Source organism: Phaenicophaeus curvirostris, chromosome 10, assembly GCF_032191515.1.
Source record: "Phaenicophaeus curvirostris isolate KB17595 chromosome 10, BPBGC_Pcur_1.0, whole genome shotgun sequence".
In the NCBI taxonomy this organism is placed as follows: Eukaryota; Metazoa; Chordata; class Aves; order Cuculiformes; family Cuculidae; genus Phaenicophaeus; species Phaenicophaeus curvirostris.
The window spans coordinates 1,643,098-1,663,772 of NC_091401.1; the positions used below are offsets into that span (position 1 = coordinate 1,643,098).

Consider the following 20,675-nt stretch of genomic DNA (forward strand, 5'->3'; position numbering starts at 1 on the left):
AGGAAAAGAGATCCCCGAGCAGCTCCCTCTCCGCTAACGCCAAGAACAGTTCCCCGAGTCCCCAGCACGCGGGAGGAGCTCCCACCAGCCCCAGAAGAGCGTTCGCTGCTCCTGCTGCTCCCACGGAAAGGGACGCTGTTCAAGCTGGAAGCACGGCCGTTTTTCTAGCAGCGTCACCATCCTTTCCGTTGTTCAGCTTATTTAGAAACAACTGGCCGGGAGGTTAAGAAAACCAAACCGAGCCAACCCTAATTTAAGCAATTACAGTATTAGTCAGCGATGGACTAAGGTGTTTAGACAATAAGTTCAACAGATGCCACGCTGGTGCCCTCAGCAGGTGCAAAATACAATTAGAAAAAACTAACATTTATTAAATCAATTTGAATTTTAATAGACATTTCAAGAAGGTGGCAGCATAAAAGAAAATGCTTTTAGGAACAACCTGAATCTACCGTTTGCAGTTTACATCAACGATCAGGGCTCCCCTGGCGGCGGTTCCAAAGCCCGAATCTCCAGCTGTTGGTACCGTGTTTAATGCAGCAGAGAGAGAGTAAAGATTCCAAGTACTCCCACGTTTCTGGAGCCAAGGTATTTAATCCAAGTCCTAATCAATGTACCGGCAACAATCTCGGCAACACTTAACAGCTCCACAAAAGCATTTGGAAACACCCCATGCTGTGCAGCTCCCTCCCCTCAGACCAGACCCGGGGTGGCTGCTCGGCGCACACGCAATGGACTAGAACAGATTTACAGCAGAAGGTCACGATCAAACCACCACATCGGGCAATGGTAGATCCCTTTGGGTCAACACAAAGATCACATACAAGTTTAACTAAATACATTTTAATAGGACATTGTTAAATCTCATGAGGGCTAAAAAACACAGATCGTGGGTACTTGGATTGGCAAATAAAGACAAGAATACTAAGAAGCATTTTCCACCATTTACTCATTATCAAAAATATTTTTCAACTCTTCTTGCAAAACAAAAACAAAAAAGTACAGACTGGACACGTACATCACATTTTTCTTCCTATGGCTTTAACCCCCCACCCTACCCACCCCACAGAAAAGACGGGGGGAGAAACAAACCAAAACCAACAGAGAGATCTGACCACGTTCACAGGAGATGACACCATGGTACACTACAAACAAAGGAGGTGTCATTTGTGTCCAAGGGGGTTGCTTATTTCTTAGGTGAGGAACCGTCATTGTACATGCTTTGTGCCAAATCAAAACACACCTAGCGCCGGGTCGGAGCATGCTGCGGGGCCCCGGGACGAGGGAAAGGGGAGATGGAAGCGGTGAAGCAACTCAAAAATTCACCTACATGCTGAAGCAGGAGCTGCCTTGCACATGAGGGCGATGGTTTGTGTTGCAGTCAGCCCATGCTTAATGCCTGCTGCATCACTCAAAGGGGAGAGGCTTCTGCGTTCACAAAGGAACCCGACTTTCTCAGGTGCCAGGGAAGCCTTAAACACGAGCCTAAAGAGGAGTGCAGGCAGAGGGGTTGAGGGACCACACCGAAATGAAGCGGGTGTGCATCAAGCCCAGTTCCCACAGAGCTGCGCCCCACTGAACACCTCTGGGCTGAGCTCTTTGCAGCTCTGGGTTAGTTCCCACGTGCTGCCCTTCCAGCCCAGGCCGACAAGCACACACCTTCGGAAGCCGCTCCCAGCAGACTGGAGGGGGACAGGATGGATTCTGGAAGTAAACAATACGGCTGGTTCTGTCTAACAGACATCCAAAACGTCTGACCTTATCGCAAGCGACCCCTCTGCCCCAGCTGAACGACCGCCCTCGAGCTGCTGCGGGACAAACTTCATCAAACCCCCGCGGCCCAGCTGCCGGGTTCTGCTCCATCCGCCCCAGGCACGGGCTGCCAGCGGAGGGGCAGCAACCAGCCACCCAGTCTCTCTGGGACCCACAAAATCCCCTCTCTCTTCTAGAAGCAACAGCAGAAAAACCAGCAGGAGCTCCAAAAAAGAAGCGGGGCAGAGGAGAAAAGGGGAGAACAGCAGAGCCAATCGAGCTCCAGCCTTCTTGGTGTACAAGTCATTTTCCTGCCCCGGCCAACTGTCCGTAACACATCAAATGGACGGAGCTGGCACAGAGGGCAGAACAGAGCAGGAACGACTGGTGGGATGTCAAGGAACAACAGAAGATGTTGTGAACTGGCCAGCAGGGTGATGTTCAGCCACTGATCCTCCTGCCCTTGGCTGGAGGCCGAGCTCTGCGTGGGCTGCTGGCTTTCTCAATATGTTACTCCTCCTTTTCAACTGTCCCATACAGTCGGTACGGGCGATCATCGGGGACACGCACTGGGAAATTACCTCCCTTTTCGGATGGTGCTCCCCGGCTCCACGCTGCGTTCCCTACAGGAACACCGGGCGATTTTCTAGTCACGCTGGCAGTAACTAACGGGCAATTGCTTCTCTACGCCGTGCTCTAGCACAGTTCTGATGGACTAAACTGGACACCGCTTTGAAGCAGAAGCTTTGACTGAGCACAAAGCATGACCAGGTACAATGAGGTTAATATATTCCTTGCCAAAGATCTTGTGATAAATCATTTACATCAGCAATCGATCTCAAAACTATGAGGTGCTGTAAGAACTAAAAACAGTTTTAGGGTAACTCCTCCATTATCTGCAACTATTTCCCAGACACTAATACACAGAACATAGCAATGAAAAACACTTGATACAAGTGATCTAAACGCAGGAGCTCCAGCAAGTTAAACAGAACCATAGCTGCCGTAAAACTGTAGCAGTTCCCCTACGGAGGGCAGGGAAAAGAGAGAGAGTCAACAGTCATATCTCATGTCTATAGCTTCATCCAAACTTTTATCGTCGTGTGTACTGGCAGCTAAAAACGTCGTTACTGGTGACCCTGTCACATTGATTACACTGGTGCTTGTGCTGGCATTGCGCACCGCAATGCTTGTCACATTAATGCCCAAAGTAAGCCGAGTCTGCTCCAAGGCCTTTTCTGGCACCGCAAATGCCTCCAGCTTCTTCTCCCCGTTAGCCATGTACGAGTTTTGGCAGCCGCGGCATATGCAGTCAAGGCAGGCTTTGCGGTTCGAGTAGCAAGGGCAGCGTTGGCCACGGCATGTAAGAACACTTGGATTTTGGGTGGCACGACCACATTTGCACCCTTTCTTTTCTTGTGGCTTTTTATACACAGTTTTTGTTGGGCTTCCCGGCATAACGTTACTGCTAGGAACTTTCTCCTTTGCTTTGTCTTTTGTTTTCAGCACCCCGGGTTTGGCTTTTGGGTGAGATTTCTTAGGGGCATGTTCTAAATTCTTTTTCATGTTTTTGTTAGACAGGAGCACAGTTTTACTTATTTTGGGAGTGGTGCCTCCGTTCGGCACCGTTGCAATAGGCTGCAAAGACATTTTATTTTCCTGCTTCACTGTTACTGGAGCCGATGCGCCCAGTGTTGGGCCGCAGATGATGCTGGAAATGGGTAGAGGTTGCACCTTTTCGCTGTCGCTTTCCGACCGAGATCGCTTTCTGTTTAACTTAACTACCTTAGGTGTTGCTGCCGTACACGAGATTCCGTGCGGAGAAGCATCTGTGGACATGAAAATGTTATGGCTAAGAGGTGTGGGAGAAAGCTGCAGGAAAGGGCCGTTAGTCATGTTTGCTTCCAGGCTGGGCTGCAAATTAGAGTCACAGACTTCAGTGTTGGAAACAGTCTCCAAGCTCCGGAGAACTTCCTCCACGCTGAGGAGGAGCGAGCCGCCTGGCTTTATGTCCTCGCTGAAGCTGCAGATGTCGATGCCTGAGGTGCACAGGTCGCTCGTAGAGACGGTGTCGCACACAGGCTGCAGGCTGCCGGAGATGTCCTCGGTTTTTATGTATTCCCCGGTACTGCAGACATCAATCGTGTTTGCCTGTTCAGGAGAAGGAATATTCACCCCCAGTTTATCTACCGAAAGCCCATTACAATTGGGCAACCCGTTGATAACAGAACCCCTAATATCGATGCTGTGTGTGCTTTCAGGTATTGACGTAAAACTAGCTGGAGGATCAGCTGTGAGTTCCGAGGTTGAAGGTACTGGGGAATGTGTCAAACACAAAGCCAAGGCTGCGTCGGAAGATTTTTCTGTCTCGTCGTGGAGTGGCGATCCATCTTTGAGCAAAGCCAAGAGATCTGCAGAGCAATCAACTGCCTGGATGATGTCTCGTGCCAGCGGGGTCTGCGTTATGTATTCGCAGAGTTTCTTGTAGCAGTTCACCAAGATGCTCAGCTGCTTGTTCTCCTCAAACTGTTCGTAGTCCTTGCACCAGCTACATGATGGTTTCATCATCATCTTCTTACCTTTACAAGTTTTGCAGACATAATGCTGACACGTGGAGTTGGTAGGAGCGATAGGGTCTTGTAGCAAGTTTCCTAATGAAAAAAGAAAGAGAAAGATGACGATGGACATGTGGCAGCATCCCGGGATAGTGTGGGATGGGTTTTGGCACTATCGAAACAAATTGCCTGGAGAAGTTCAGCGAGTCACATGCAACAGCCTGTGAAAATTCTCACAGCTGCCCTAGCTGGTTTTAAACCAATATTAAATTAATGAAAAAAACTAGAAGAAACCATCACACCACGATTTGTTGTCCTGCTGCAGCCGTTAACACACCCTTGTCTAACCCACTGCCAACCCCGTGTCTCAGTCAGCAGCTCCTTCCATCCAACTCACCAAACACACAAGGTTTCTACGAATTTACCCAAACTCCCACGAAGAGCTACTGCAGAGATGTTAATGACATCAGTGAAAACAAACGGCAACGGAGCAGAAGCAGACTCCGACAGGAATGGAAAAATGATGCAACAGCAACCCCAAAGGGAAAGACAACACAGATGACTTGGTTTTACTTTTCGTTTAGCTGGACTGAAAATAGAGCTTGGCTTGTGACGGTCGGTGCCATGACTATCACAGTTTTTAACTTTGCAAGCAACAAAACCAGTTAAATGGATCCCATGAATTCCTATAAACAGTGAATAAACCACCATGTAATCTCTGTGTACAAACCCCAAACAAGCCCGAGCTGCATTGCTCTCTTACAGATTGTTCCTGTGCCAAACCAGAAGGTGCGACAAGGCGACTACTGACACATCCTGGGGAGTAGCGGCTCCCGGTTTTCCAATTCCCAGACACCTATTGCTGAAATAACTCTTCAAAGAGCGGCAGTGCCACAGCCACCACGCTTAAATACTTTAAGTGCCAACAACAGCTCCTGTCCTGGTTAGAAGTGATGAAACCAGAAGAAAGGATTTCTCCGAGGTCTTACGGTGAACAATAAAAAGCCAATAAAAATCAGTTGCTGAGGGGTCACCACACCTGCAGACACCCAGTTCTGACACTCTGGGAGTGTCACAGATCCCAGATCCGTGAAACAGTAAAAACCTGGAAGAGTGTTTTTGTCTTTCCTTAAGAGCGAACAAAATAGCACATAAGGATAAAGTAAAAAAGGGTTAACGGCAGTTCTGCACAGAAATGACCCAGGCAGTGACTTGACCCGGACAGTGCTGGGATTGCTTTGCTATTTCTAGCCCGCTTTGGGCCAGATACTCCAACATCAAAATTCCCTTTCAGAGCATCTATAGTCACCTACAGCTACAGGTTCTCCCTCAGCTTCAAGCAGAGCCCTCTCCTCACAAGGAGCCTTTGTTGGCGAGTTACAACCATCAGTGGCTTCTCACCCAGATTTTCCACAGTGAACACATGCTGCTAGGAACACACCAACAAATGTAAACCATTTGGGAAGAGACAGCAAGGTGCACACATTTAAACAGACTGAGATTAAAAAAACATATCCAAGATATTTTCTCTCCTCACTCACTTGCCAAGGAAATTTTCACCACACGGCCCTTTCGTACCCCATTCTCGTGACAGCGCTTTGAAGGAACACAACACACTGAACCTAACAGAGTGGAGCAACTTCTCAGCTAAGGGACACCCTCCCCCAGCTTTTCCACTCTGTATTTACCTTAGTAAAGAATCCAAGCCAGCAGGTAGCGGAACCAAACTCTCCCAACCCTTGGCTGCAGCAGCACTTAAAACTATGGAACGTGTCCCTTACTCTGCAGCCTTTGTCAGCCGGTCCCACCCCTTCCAACTGAACCCTCCGCACTTCTCACTATTTCAACCACCTGTGAAAATTCAACTTCACCAACAGCCGCCTGTCCCTCCAGGATCCCGAGTCTTCCCAAAAGGACAGGCAGAAAGCCATGCCCTGCCCCACACGAGGCAAACCCACCTGAGACTCCTTCACATCATGCTCTGAGACCTCGGGAGCCACTGTACAACTTGCACACCTCCCCACCGCTGCCAGGACCAGAGGCCACCAGCATTCACAACCGCTGAAACCAAGCAGTCAGGTGAGCTCCTGGCTTTGTCTTTACCCTCATTTTGCTGTTTTTGGTGATTACATATGCTGATCAATGCTTTACAGATCACAAAGCACTAAAATACTTCAGAGATGGAACCAAATAAACGGTATACCAATTTAACTGTTAATTAGTTAAAAAAAAAAAAATCATCACCAACTGTGCATTTTATTTCTCCCAAAATAAATTTGGCTGAAACTGTTGGATGGGTATGAATGCTAAAAGCGGACACTGAAAAATTTCCATTTCCAGAAGCTTTGGGGAAAAATAACAGACGGGCAGACAAGAGAAAACCCCTCACATGCTCTCAGTCAAGGGAAGAACAGAGTGAGTTCTACTCTCACTGAATGCCAGGCAACCTACACAGGAAAGGCACTAGGAATGCCTGAGCTGTGGGATATTTTCAGCTTGAGCTCATATCTGATTGAATATTCATTCTTCCAAGTTCCTTTCTCATATGGATCCTGTGGCACCGATTGCTCTCTTCAGCTTTAGTACCGTTAAAAGTTAAGGTAAAGAGCCAACGGTGAGATGCAAATTCACAGGAAATTGAAATTTCATTACTTTTAATATCTGAGGAATGGTACAAAGTCAGCAACATTGTCCAGAGACACCACCCAACCTGTGACCCAGAACCTGGAGGCAGCCAACTCTGGGATGTTCCAAAACATTGGAGTGTACAGGCTCCCAAGGCCTAACAGTCATTTGATGCTGCAAATTACACCTGTCCCGGCAGCCATCTCGCTAGCGGCCAAAAGCAGGTGCCCAGGGCAGACAGCAAGAACGAGGCAAACAAGCTCTTAGTACTCGGCTGCAACTTAACCGCTATTAGCTGAGATATTTCTGATGGGAGATGGGTCTTCACGTGCTGGGTATCCCTCAGAGTCTCTCCTTTGGCTTGCATAATCTCTCCAACCATTTAGGACGTAATCAGTCACAAGAGGCTCCAATAAGAAGTTCCCTGGTCAACTGCCCATTGCGCTGGGAAGGACCCTTCTGGTTTGAACATTACTCTCACCAGTTTCACCTGACAATCTCTGCTGCTCGTGCTGGACAAAGCACAAGTCGATCCTTGTCCCTCTCCACGCTGCTCGTGGTTTTAGACATCAACCATGTGGCCCTCTGAGCTGCCTCTTTCCAGACTGCACAGAAGTCGCTCCTTCTGTTAGATCCCCCTTCTCCTCCCTCTGCAGTTCTTCTCTGAGATGGGGGGACCACAAGTGCAACACTGGAGGATACAGGAGAACCACAGTTTTATACAGTGCCGGAATGAAGTTTGCACTTCGGTCTCTAGTCCAGTCCCGGCTGTTAGTGCCTGCTTTGCTTTTTTTGATGGATACTCGGTACTGAGCTAGCGTGGAGGTTTCTCCTGCAAGGCGGAGATCTCTCCTTTGGCTGGTAGCCATCAGCGCTACCATTTTCTATAAATTCACAAAGGTGTATAGATCTGCAAGATATAAAAATGGCAGGCTCTGAGAAGTCAATATTTTTCCATGTTTATCATTTAATATTCATCTAAGCTACATTTAATATGTCATTTTGTTGCGCAGTCATCCATCCGCGTAAGATCCTTCCACAATTACTCAATGCAGTCCGTTTTCACTGCCCTAAATAGCTTGCTATTACTAAACTTTGCCTCCTCTTTTCTCACCCTCTTTTGCAAGGGGTCTATTAATACACCAAAAGCAAATGATGTTCTTTCAAAGACTCCAACAAGAGGCTTTCTGAAACAACATCAGTTCTTCACTCTCCTGCTTTCAGAATGGGTTACTAAACATCTCCACTAACAGGAGCACTAGCAGTTGATGAGCTGCATAGACAGAGGAAATACTTTTAACGTATTATTTACAGAATGCCACAGCTGTCCTGGAAAGGCTGCTACCAGGAGGGAGGTCATTCCAACCACAAGGAATACTTTCTATTGTGTTCCTTAATCAGTGTTACTTTACAGCTGCAGGAAGTGGGGAAGCATCCACAAATTTGTCAAAGGGACCAAAGGGAGGAGAAGAATCGGGAATCAAAGCGATTGTTAGGTGTCTGTGTCCCACAAAGTTGCTCAGCATGGGTGCCACTCCCCGAGAAGATACACCTGAATGGGTCACCTCCTCCCATTCTGATCTGGCAAAGGCAGAAATGTAATGCCCTGTAAAAGGGGCTGAACACCAGCAAGCACTCCCTTGGAAAAGCCTGCTGGCACTTCATATATCACCATTTTTAACAACTCGAAGAATGATGGAACTATTAAATCTTAATCAGATGAAGTACACTAGAAAAAATTATGGGGTCACCGGGGTCAACCTCCAAAATTTGTCTGCCAAAAGCATCTTTAATCCTCGATTGTGCTGGCATCGCCAGAAGCCACTCTCGAGTTACAGCACGTAGTAAAGTGGGAAGCACAGTAGCTCAGCCCTCTCCTCCCATCTGCATCTGCAAGGGAGCGAAGAGGAGAGCTCACCCACAGCAGTTCATCTCTTGGCATCAAACACGACGATGGCCAGGGTGGCATTTTTAAACCGAATATTACAAGAAGCCTCTCTGGACTCTGGGTTAGTCAGACAGAAACTCCACAGCTCTGTTAAATCCAGCAAATTTAAAACCCAGGAAGCTATAATCAGTCTGCTGAAGCACACATACTTGAAATGAATACATGACAATCACCTCAAAGTAATAAACAGGAGCTGGGGATTTAGCAGGTGGACTGCTACACTCCCAGCATTTTCTTTTCTGGACTCAACGTCATCCGATTGTTTCTACTAAAACAACTAGCAAGGGGCGGTAAGCTCTAACACACTGCTACACACGCTTCAGAGTTAAACACCTCCTGAAGGACAGGAGCCAGTTCTAACCCACCAGGTGGGAAAGGCTGTTTGAAATTCAGCTGCCCATCCACCTGCAGCTCCAGCGCTTCCACTGAAGCCACCTCCAAAAGGAAAAGGCTTGTTCTCCCCGCTTCCCTGCGCTGCTCCTTCCTCCAGACCCACACAGCGCCCCTTCATCTAAGGAGTTACTGGCCAGATCCAGCTGAGGAATGAGTACATCAATGAGGTTGCAAAGCGAAACGTGGAACAGAAATATACCATCATAAAAGCAGTAGCATTTTCAGAGTTTGACAAACCCCTAGAATCGCTATTTGCAAGTCTATTTGATAACAGATGGACATATGATACAGAGTGGAAAGGTCCGTTAACCATCAGTGGGAAAATAAAACAAGTGCATAAGAGCTGTTGCATACGGGTGTGAGATGTGGATATTTACTAGAGAAGAACCAGACGCTCAAAACCAGAGAAACCTCGGGAGGTTAGTGCATGGGGCAGCTTCCCAGGGCAGGACGGCAGCAGAAGGTCTCCTGCCACGGATCCCATGGCCCAGCCTGATGCCCGTCACAAACACTGCGCCGAGGCCGAGGGGCCGACTCACCGGACGGGCGCCTGGCCCACCCCTGCCCTGAAAAACACCCCAAGCAGAAAATGTTGGGCAACTTCCACCATCACAGGCAAACCGACTGACCACCCGGCACGGGACAGTGTTCCGAAACCACATCGGCACTGGCAGCCACCACGCTCCTAGCTGGGAGGCACAAAGGCGCAAGGCACACCTGGAATGTTGCTGGCACAAAATGTTAACCTAGGTGTAGGAAGCACTGACCGTAAGTAAGGCAGTAACAGTTGTTCATGATGACAACACTAGAAATGTGCTTATCCTTGAATTGGTTTTGTCAGACAAGGTTTTGTACATAGAAATAGTTTTATTCAACCAAAAACGAGAAATAGAAAAAAGTGCCCAAGACATTGAGCATGACCCTTTTCAGCTCTGGAACGGTAAGAGTTTATTTGCCTGTGAATAAATGATAGGATTTCTTCCTGAAAATACCATGATGCTCTCGGACCACCACAACTACAACAACAGTGCCGCTAGAATTTGTCCCAATACATTCACAAGCAGTGACAGATTCCCCATCAGGTGAAATGAAAACATGGGACACACACAAAAAAGCATTAACAAAAATCACCTTATTTTGAAATTTTACCAGAGAAAACATTCTGCTGAATATTCCTGAGCCTCCCCCCTCAACAAACAGCACTGAAAAATTAGCTGCAGAAATTATTGCCCTCATACAAGGATGGTCGTGGCTAAAGAATTAATGATTGTATAACTCCCTGGAAAAATAAGCCCTGCACTATATCTGTCTCAATACCATGAGAACCCCAATTAACCATGGTAAGAATACAGTTAGACTATTTTTCTGTGTATCTGGAGAAATACAGTCAACCCCTTTAGTAGCTAAAGTTCAAGGAAAAAAACCCAGAAATGTGACAACAAACTGCATTTTAGCTGTGGAAGGGGCTGCTTTGTTCTCCAACTCCACCCGCTGCGTAAAACCCAACAGAACTGATTTTACCAAGTCTTGTGTCAAAGTTACACTTCTGTTCAAAAATCTCTGTGTTCACAAAATCACTGACTGGAAAAATTCTAAATGTATTTTTTAAATAGGTGGCAAGGTTCAAACTTGGTAATGAACAGGCTTTATAAAGATCGATAAATTCATCTTTTTCATCACCCAACATAAAATGTTCATGTAATTACGTTTTCCAAAAGCCAAGCTTGCTGTATTTTACGAGGTTTTAAATGGCAAAGTTAACACGTCTCTGATGGGTATAAGATTAATTTAACATGCTTCTATGCAGCATGAAAACTTGTAAGGGTTAAAACTTGCTCTGGAAGTTATAGATCCAATTGATCACACTCTCCAAGCAAACAAACAAGTAATAAAAACTGTTTTTTCCCCACCAAACAAAAATGTCCCACCAAGATTAACTGTGCAACCTTGAAGCAAAGTGTGCTCTTGGAGCCTGCTGGGGAAGCAGCAGGCCCTGTGCTGTGACTGCCAGGCTCAGGAGACGGAGAATAACAAATGACGTCACCGCAGGACCTCAAAGTGAATTCCTCCTAAGAGCAGGGAAACCTTTACTGCCTGGGAAGCTGGGTGCTCCAGAAAGGGCTGTGCTGGGCACTGTTTCTCAAGTCACATACTAGATGCAAACAATATTTTTTCTGGCCTCGCACAGTCCCCACCAGAATACCCACCAACTGCTTGCTCCGTATTTAGCCAGCCTCATCTGTAAATCCTAACAGAGTGAGAAAACAACCCACAGAAATCTGTGTTTGAATGCACTGTGTCCATAACCCCCGACAATTCAGTTGCCCCAATAAAGATGCCTCTTGGCAACATATTAACTTTTCTTTAAACATTCTGAAATGCAATCGGTTTAATCAATATCCTCAGGCAACCGTCAAACCCTGTCCATCATCTCCCACCGTCTCAATGAGAAACACACTCTTGCTGCAAATCAGCCAGAAGACCGCAGCACAATCCTCACTATGCACCCTTCCTTGGAAGCCCAACACCCACCAGCTCTTCAGGTGGAAACCACAGTTACTTCTCTTCCTACTCCTCAGCCTTGTCCTAAGACAGAGGAGTATTTCTAGTTTGGAAACCAATCTGAATTCAACTGGCAGAACTTAATGTTATCAAAACACAGGCAGCACAATGCAGACAACCTTGAAAAAGCAGTTCTCCCAGGAGTCTCACACACAGGACTTAAAAACAGGAAAGGGAAACACTGAATGTAAGTAAGGAGGTTTTAAGAGGAAGAGAAACCATCCAGCATGTTCTTGGCCAAAAGCTGGAAATATTCAGAGAGGTGCCAGTGGACATTTTATCGACAACTGCCCACGCTGGTTATCTCAAAGCAAGGAGGAAAAGAACACCTGCAGCAGAAGGTACTGGATAGGTACTTAGTCCCATACCCCATGCTCCCCAGTGGCTGTGTCAGAGTGCGCTGTTATTCTGCACGTTCTTCAGAAATTCAGAAGCATTCTGGCAACCATTCATGTAATTTTTAAGGGGAAAATAGCATACTTTTATAAACTACCAATACGTGATAGCTGAATGGTGGTTTTCATCATTGAAAACAGAAGAAGAAAATGTCAACGAAAAAATACCCATTAAAAAAGCACTGATCCAGATCGCTTTTCAAACAAAATAGGTGACTCTAATCTGGCAGCATGGATCATGAATCAACCTTCGCTCTCCTTGATCTAGGGAGAACAGACTAGGAATGGAAGTTCTAAACTAAACTTTTCCATCACGAAACTTAAATGCACTTTTCCACTTTAAAATTCTGATATCCATGCTTAACTCGCTCAGTCATGGCTCACATCCCAAACAGAAAATCCAGTATCACACATATAATTAGTTCTAAGAGTAGTGAAAATTTGTTTCTTCCCCCTCTATGGTTGGAAAGTGAATTTTCTAGAAAGTTTCAGTCTTTTATGTATAATCCAACAACCTCCTCTTCTCTGAAGGACACCTCCTAACCGCCCCCTGCCTCAGAATGCCTCTGTACCATCAGTGAAACTAAGACTTTGCTTACTCGAGCCATCATTCACTTTTGGTTTCCACTTGTTTGTGGTGCTTCCCTTGCATACCTGTAGAAATCTTCACATGGAAGTTCAACGAAACCGTACAGGTCTAATTCCCAGTTTCCCCATGACACAGTAAGAGCCTAAAGTAATAAACTCCACTAAAGGCTACAGACACGGGGTCCAGAGGAGGTCCCACCATGCATCAGCGCAAGGGAGAAGTGGTCAGGACTGCAGAAGTAATGGAGAAATAGCTCAGGAAGGGGCAAGGAGGAAGAGGAGGAGCCTTCACAGGCCCAATAACACTGACAAGACAGGACAAAGATGGAATATTTTACACAACTCAATAGGCCACCAGCTAGGGAAGAGATTCCAAACGTAGCTGCCAGATTTGAGTTCCCCAAGACTCAACTTACATTAACAGTATAAAACTTTGAAAAACTAGGCTCGTGCTTTTACACAAGAGCAGGATGGAAACCAATACCATCCTTGCACTGATCTTTAAACAGGAAAAAAAAAAAGTCTACAGGGTTTTTTTTTTCTATTTTTTTTGGCCATTGCCCATGCTCGAGAGCTGCTTCTGTAAAGCTGCTTTACCACTTAGTCCCCGACCCTCTAACTAAAATAACCAACAGCTCCCTCAGAACACTTGATGGAAGCTGTATAAGGTACCAGTCCCACTGTCACGTTGTTTTTTTGTTCCCTCCCACCCGCTAATCTCCATAAGTCTCCCCTAAGCCACACGTTGTCTCACATCCCCATACTCGGACTCTGGGATGTTTAAGGCAAGAGCAATACTCTCACCCTGTATTTCTACAGCACAAGCTACAGCCGAGGCCTTGGCCAAACATCAAGTGCTGTCCTGAAGCCAGGCAACCTCTCAAGCACTTTCACATTCTACATCAGCAATACACTTCAAGTATGTTGGGAGGTTTCAGGGTGAAGTTTTCCTTGGACACAAAGCTGATCTGATCTGACTGGCAGTCTCTTACAAGCATTTCAACTGAATTCCAGAAAAAGGCTGTTAGTGCTGGCAAGCCCAGTGGCCCTTAGAAGGACTTGCAGTAACCACATGGTATCTGAAACAGATAAAGCCACTTTTGAGAAGATTTTTATCCCAACAGGCAGTGCTTTTAAAACACAGAAGTTTGTTGCATAGATCCTACTAAGCTATTTTTAAATTAAATGTGGTATTAACTTGCAATTTAGTAATAATCACTGTAGTCCAGCGACCAACACTCTGATTTCACATCCTCAGGATGCAGAGGCACATACCTTCTGCCTAATGCACCCTTGGGAGCAGTTATTTTTAAGTTTTAAAAGCTCCAGGAAACATTGTCTCATACATCCCTGTAAAAGGATGATGCATTACCTACAGCACCATCTAGGAACTCTCACATGATCTCACTTAAATCCTAGAAACACACATCGCCAGACCATCTGCCTAATTCCACCTTTATAGCCCTTCAGGTAAGAGAGAGACCTCCAACACACCTAGAACAGGTTTAGCTGCCCTACGATGGCATCCAGTATCTACATTATGACTTTCTACTGATGGAAAGTCACGTGTGCCAATTCCAGTCTAAGAACAGAGCTTTAATTAGAATTTCATAACTACGTGGGGGCCAAAAACTTCTGCCACCCCTATATGAGCCTATTTAAAAGGCTCGTGTCTAGTGCACGGAGAAAACAGTGAAAGCACAAGCAGCGTTAGCTGATTTATAGAGCTGTCACTGATTTCTTCCAAAAACAATTCTCTAAAATTAAAGGGAGAATCCTGACTGTAGAATTAATACCTACAGCATAACAAAGCGTTACAGGATACGCTGAGAGAGGTTAAATACCGAGGAAAAGTGGATGACATACGGAGCACTAATCTGGGGAGTAATTTCCCAAGGGAAGTCTTAGGAGTCTAATTCTTGAGACTTTAGCCAAGCATAGGGGGTTTATGCATTACTGATAATTTCACACAGCATTTCTCCAAAAAACCATGATTTTTAAACATTTACAGCCAAAGCCACATTCTACCAAGATCTGTGCAAGGAAAACAGCAGACACTCCAAGTCCCTTGCACACGAACTTATACCCAGGTATTCGGATCTCATGGTCTGCATAGTGAGCACCTGAAAAGCTTTTCAGGATAAAAAAACCACATGCTGTAAAGTTTTGGGTGGTCATAGCATTCAGTATTGTGATCATAACATCTCACAAAGTATCTTAACTTACATAAGCTTTACCTTTTAAGACACTAAAGTTAAAAAGCTTCTGACAGTTGGATAGGCTTTACACGACCTTAAATATGCAGAAGGTGTAACAGCTTTTAGCAGTAATACGTACAAGAGGAAAAAAGCATTTTAAAAACGTCACAGCGGAGCCAGAGGGTCAAAGAGAGGAAGGGGCGGACATTCACCCATGACAGGAACAGGAGAGAAGGGCCACAGAAAGCAAAACCATGAAAAAGAGGGTGGATTTGCCTTTACCAGCCCGAGCGGAGGATTTGTGCCTGCTGGTCAAGCCCAGAGAGGAGTTTTGTATCGGGCAGGACGGCTCTGCCATGACTAGCTGCCTGCAGGCTCAGGAGAGGCGCTTCACTAACTCCACGGGACAGAAACGTGTTTTACTATAGGGCTGCACAAAGGGGCGGGTGTTTACCGAGGCCTCTGTATGCACACGCCGCAAATAGGAACCCAGGACACAGAGACGGTGCTAGGGAGTCGCTTCAAGACAAAACGTGAAACAAACAGCAGCGGCAGTTATCTGAAAGCCAGCCACAGTCGAGAAAAACAGAAGTCAAAGCAGTAAACCGAAAACTCAAAGAAAATGAGGCACGAAGAGGGAAGGTGGAACCACTCAGTAGCGGCCTGCAAGCAGGAATATTAATGGAAGCACAAGTCAGGAGACAAACTAAAAGGCACGGTCTACTCTACCACACTGAGAGTGACTGAAAAGCCAAGCAGGAAAAGCTTAAGAGAGGGAAAGTAGCTCGGGAATCTGAGCAGGTGCAAATTAAAGCTAGACGATTTTCATAGCGTAAAAATCAAGATTGCAAAAGGCCAAGAAGGGAAGAAGTCCAGGCAAGGAGAACAAAGAACACATTTCAGGAGACCAGTCTTTAAGTGGAGAGGCTGGATGGCACAGGAGCTGGAAACATGCACTACCGATGTAAACATCTTATTTAAAAAAAAAATCAGAAAAATATTAGCACATTTTAAGGCAAAAGCAGCTGATGACTGACCAAAAGCAAAGATTTATGGAAAGAAAGCACAGTTTGGGACTGGAATTAAGAGGGCCTAAAGTAATAAGCAAGAGATTAGGCTCAGAGGTGCCTCGATACTGACATCGGGGTTCCGCGAGAAAAAAAAAACCTTCAACAAATTACTTCAGGAAATGACGACGCAGTGATCCTGGGAACAGGCTCCCCCTTTCCCAGTACAAACAGATCTCTCTTTTCTAAGACTTTAAGTGGGAGGAGCCAATAGCTACAGGGTAGGAAGCACCCAACGCGAGTACAGCAGCCCCAACAGCTGAAACCCCGATCCTGCGAGTAAATAAAACATTTACCTTCATAAACCCCAGAAACCCAATTAAATCTTAGCGGGGCCACACACATTAGGAAAGATAAACACGTGCCAACAGCAATCCACTCCGGTAGGAAAATACAAACGCGCACAAGGCCAGGGCTTAAAACTACCAGGGGGAAAAGGAGAATTAATAAAATTATCAGCCGAGAGGTCTACCAGCTCGGCCTCCCCCTCTCCCAGCGACCACGGCTTCAAAGGAAGGTTCAAGAAAGGCTGACAGCTTCTTCCAGAGCTTCCTCCGGGAACGGACACGTGCCCCCGGTTCATAAACACAGACGGCAGCTCCTGCCCCGCGTCCCCCGGGCTCCAAACCCCAAATTCCTGCTTTGCCCACCGATCGCGGATTGCTGGATTTCAGGGGAGGGAGCAGAAAACCCTCGCAGGCTTGCAGCCTCTTTGCCTTTTTTTTTTTGTAATTGTCGTCAGAGGACTTCACACGAAAAATATAATCCAACCACTGCTTCAGGGGGCTTAAAATTCCTGGCTTTCCATCTGAATTACTTCTTATTGTTTACATTTCGAGGAGTAAATACCCCCCTCCTCCCCCCAGTCCGTATTTTCCCGGCTCTGCGCGCAGTTTTGGGGATCTTTTACCCCGCTGGCTCTTAGTCATCACTATTTGAGGGCAATTAACCCCCTCGAGCAGGGTGTTCCAGCAACCGCCGAGCCCCTCTTGGAGCAGAGCGAGCACAGCAGTGGGGCGGGCAGGGCAAAACACACTCTCTCGATGATAAAAAAAAAAACCCAAAAAACCAAAACAACAAAAAACAAAACCCCCCAAAAACGCCGCAGTATTTTCCAGCCATTCAACACGGCCCGTTTCTCGCTTTTCCACACGGGTTTTGCAGGAGGGGCCGAAGCCCACGGGTATTTTCTCTCCCCCCCGCCCGAGCCGAGTTTCCCAGGCGAATCCCGGGGTCGGGAAGGGTGTTTCCCGGGGTCGGGAAAGGGCGGGGGGTGCGCTCATTGTGCCGGGAACAAAAGAAAGATCCTCACCGCACACGCAGCAGGAGAGGGACTGCCTGAAGTAGGGCAGGAGCTTGTTAATCTCAGAGAAGGACTGCGGGTCCCCCGGGTCGTAGTTGAGCACCAGGCGGCTCGCTGACACGTAGAGAGCAGTGGCATTCACCGGGTTCATCGCAGCCGCTCGCTCGCCGCCGGCTCCGCCGAGAGAAGAAGGCGCGGCGGCGGCCCCGGGGCCGGGCCGGGTGTCACCTTGGGCCGCGGCCACCCCGGGGCCCGGCAGCGCGGAGGCCGCGGCGGCCCTGTCAGCTCCTCCTCCTCCTCCTCCTGCTGCTGCTGCTGCTGCTGCTCGGCGGGGGCCTCCTCGCCGCCGGGCGCCACGCCGGGCCGCGCCCGCCCTCCCCCTCGCGCCTCAGCGGCGGCCCCGCATGGCGGCCGGGGGCGGCCCGGGCCTCAGCGCGGCCGCATCACCGCCGCCGCATCACCGCCGCCGCCTCCTCCGCCGCGGGGCCGCGGGGCCGGCCCGATGCGCGCGCCGCAATGTCAACAGCGACCGTTAGGTCCGGCCGTCACTGCGGAGCCATCGCCGCCGCCGCCACCGCGCATGCGCGCGCGCCGCCCGCCCCGCTGCGGGCCCGGCCCGAGGGGATGGGATGGGATGGGATTGGGGGGGGGGCAGGGAGGGGGGCGCCCTCTGGCGGGGGCAGCGCGGGGAACGCGGCGCCGCCAACCCCGGGGGACCCGCGGCCGCCTCGGCCCGTGCCGCAACGGGGACTCGCGGGCGCCGCAAAGGGCGCCGCAGCCACCGCCCCCCCGCGCTCCGCCCCCCGGCCGGAGCCATCGCACAGAGGCGGGAGGGAGCGCCGAGCCCAGCCGGGTCCAACCCCCCTGGCCTGGGCAGGGACACCTCCCACTGCATCAGGTGCCCAAGGCCCATCCAGCCTGGCCTGGAACCCCTCCAGGGATGGGGCAGCCACAGCTTCCCTGGGCAGCCTGGGCCAGGGCCTCCCCACCCTCAGCGTGAGGAAATTCCTCCTCATGTCCAGTCTAACTCTGCCCCTCTCCAGTTTATCCCCATTGCCCCTCGTCCTATCACCACAAGCCCTTGTGAACAGTCCCTCCCCAGCTTTCTTGTAGCCCCTTCAGGTACTGGAAAGTTGCCCTAAGGTCTCCTCGGAGCCTTCTCTTCTCCAGGCTGAACAACCCCACCTCTCTCAGCCTGTCCTCGTACAGGAGGTGCTCCAGCCCTCGCATCATCCTTGTAGCCTCCTCTGGGCTCGTTCCAACAGCTCCATCTCCTTCTTATGTTGAGGATTCCAGAACTGGACACAATACTCCAGATGGGGTCTCACAAGAGAGGGACAGAGGGGCAGAATCCCCTCCCTCGCCCTGCTGGCTGCGCTGCTCTGGATGCAGCCCAGGACACGGTTGGTTTCTGGGCTGTGAGCACATGTTGCCGGCTCACATCGAGCTTCTCATCAACCAGCCCCCCAGGTCCTTCTCCGCAGGGCTGCTCGGCCTGCTGGCAAGAGCTGTGGCTGCCCCATTCCTGGAGGGGTTCAAGGCCAGGCTGGATGGGCCTTGGGCACCTGATCCAGTGGGAGGTGTCTTTGCACATGGCAGGGGCGGGACTGGATGGGCTTTAAAGTCCCTTCCAACCCAAACTGTTCTATGATTCTACGATGCAGTGTAGCTGTGTGCTTGGATCAGGCTGCTGAGAAACAGCCATGCTGCAAGAAGCTTCGTCTGGGCCCTCTGCTGTGCCTCAGGAGCTGCTTTGAAGCACAAGCCTTTGCCTTTCCTGAACTGCACTGAGCCTGGCCTGCTGGCTTCCCGCTTTGTCCTTGGACCTGCCTCGTTGCTCTGGACACCTGGCAGTCGCTGGGCTTACCCTTGTTCCTGCTGCTGGACCTGCTCTGCTTTTCTGTCCAGGTACTGTGGGATTGTGCTTTTTTTTAAGTTAACTCTATCCTGACAGACCGATCCCTGCCCTTCAGTCAAGTTGTCCATCCACCCGACCCTCGGATGACTATGGTCATGGATCAGTTTAGTCACAATCTGTGCTTGCACGCTAATTTTATTTACATCCCTTTATCTTGTCAGCAGAAGGTGAGTCTAAATAAGGGTGGAAAACGGATGTTATTTTTCAGTTCCTATCAACGTTCTACCCGTGGCTGCACTTGGGAAGAACTAGGCATTTTGTATAGATTAGATTAGATTAGATTAGAATACAGCCCATGAACTCTGCCAAATACAAACATCTGCAGTACAGCTCGGGTGATAGCTTCAGGTATTTGAACAGTGCCTGAACAGAGTAACCATACAGATGGCAGTGGGTGGGTTTTTATGTTCTGTAGAGCATGGGGTGATGTGGGAGCTCCCCATGCCAAGACATCCTTCGGTTATGGACATGGTGCATCCTAAAGCGTATAATTCCTACAGTGTTGCATCTTTAAAGGAAAGTTATCGACATACACCGCCTCTGAAAGCTTGGGTATTAAGAAAGAGGTGGGGGTTTGTTGCTGTTTTCCTGTAGGGTTTGTGTGGTTTATTCCCTCAGACAAATAGAAGACAAATGCCGATGGCAGATTCCTTTATAACCGCTTGCTTCTTCAACTCAACGTGTGTTTCCGTCTGTGCCATTACACTTTGACTATCATGAAGAGAGAGACTAAGACTGGAGTGATTGTAAGGGATCTAACATAGTTTTTAATGAATTAACAAAACAAATCAAACACTGATCAATATGAAGTCGCAGTAACTACGGAAGTATCAAACAACACCAAAACACCCCGTGGCTTCTAGGAAAGATAAAGCTGATTTTTTTTTTTTTTCCAAAATGTCCTCAGAAAGAGCTGGAGATGGTCAGTGTTACTCCACAAGGCCTGTGCACCTTTCTGTCAAGTGACCCACGGCTACCTGCTCACCCTTCTCACCACCTCAATGAGACCCAGCTCCAGGGTCCTCTGCTGCAATACCAGCTGCATGTGTTAACTTGTCTGTGCCTTTTTGGTGTTTAAATCTCCCTGTGTTTTGTCTTGTAGGATTGTCCTTTTAGTTGTGTAACCCCTGAATGTCCACGGGGGGCCAACCATGACATGGCTTCTGGTAAAAGAGAGCATGCTGGCACCCCACAGTCCACTGGTTTTGCCTCATTTTATGTTCACAAATGAACTGTACATTTTCCCATTATAACATTTTTTTCCCCCTCTGTGTTCAACAGCATTCTTGGGTGTTATTCCAGAATGGCCATATTTTCTAAAAGGTATTCCAATTTCTTGTTAATCTCACACCAGGATCTCTCTCTGAGAGC

The 20,675-nt window shown here is 48.3% G+C and overlaps 1 protein-coding gene across 1 annotated transcript; it reads right to left on the reverse strand.

The window, feature by feature from the left end:
- Positions 1–366: 366 nt before the first annotated feature.
- Positions 367–17,696, reverse strand: MSL2 (MSL complex subunit 2). The gene is made up of 2 exons (XM_069865054.1): positions 17,396–17,696; positions 367–4,403 (listed from the first exon to the last, which is right to left on the reverse strand). The coding sequence occupies exons 1-2, from the start codon at positions 17,535–17,537 to the stop codon at positions 2,806–2,808; spliced, it is 1,740 nt and encodes a 579-aa protein (XP_069721155.1). The 5' UTR covers positions 17,538–17,696; the 3' UTR covers positions 367–2,805.
- Between the last annotated feature and the right edge of the window lie 2,979 nt (positions 17,697–20,675).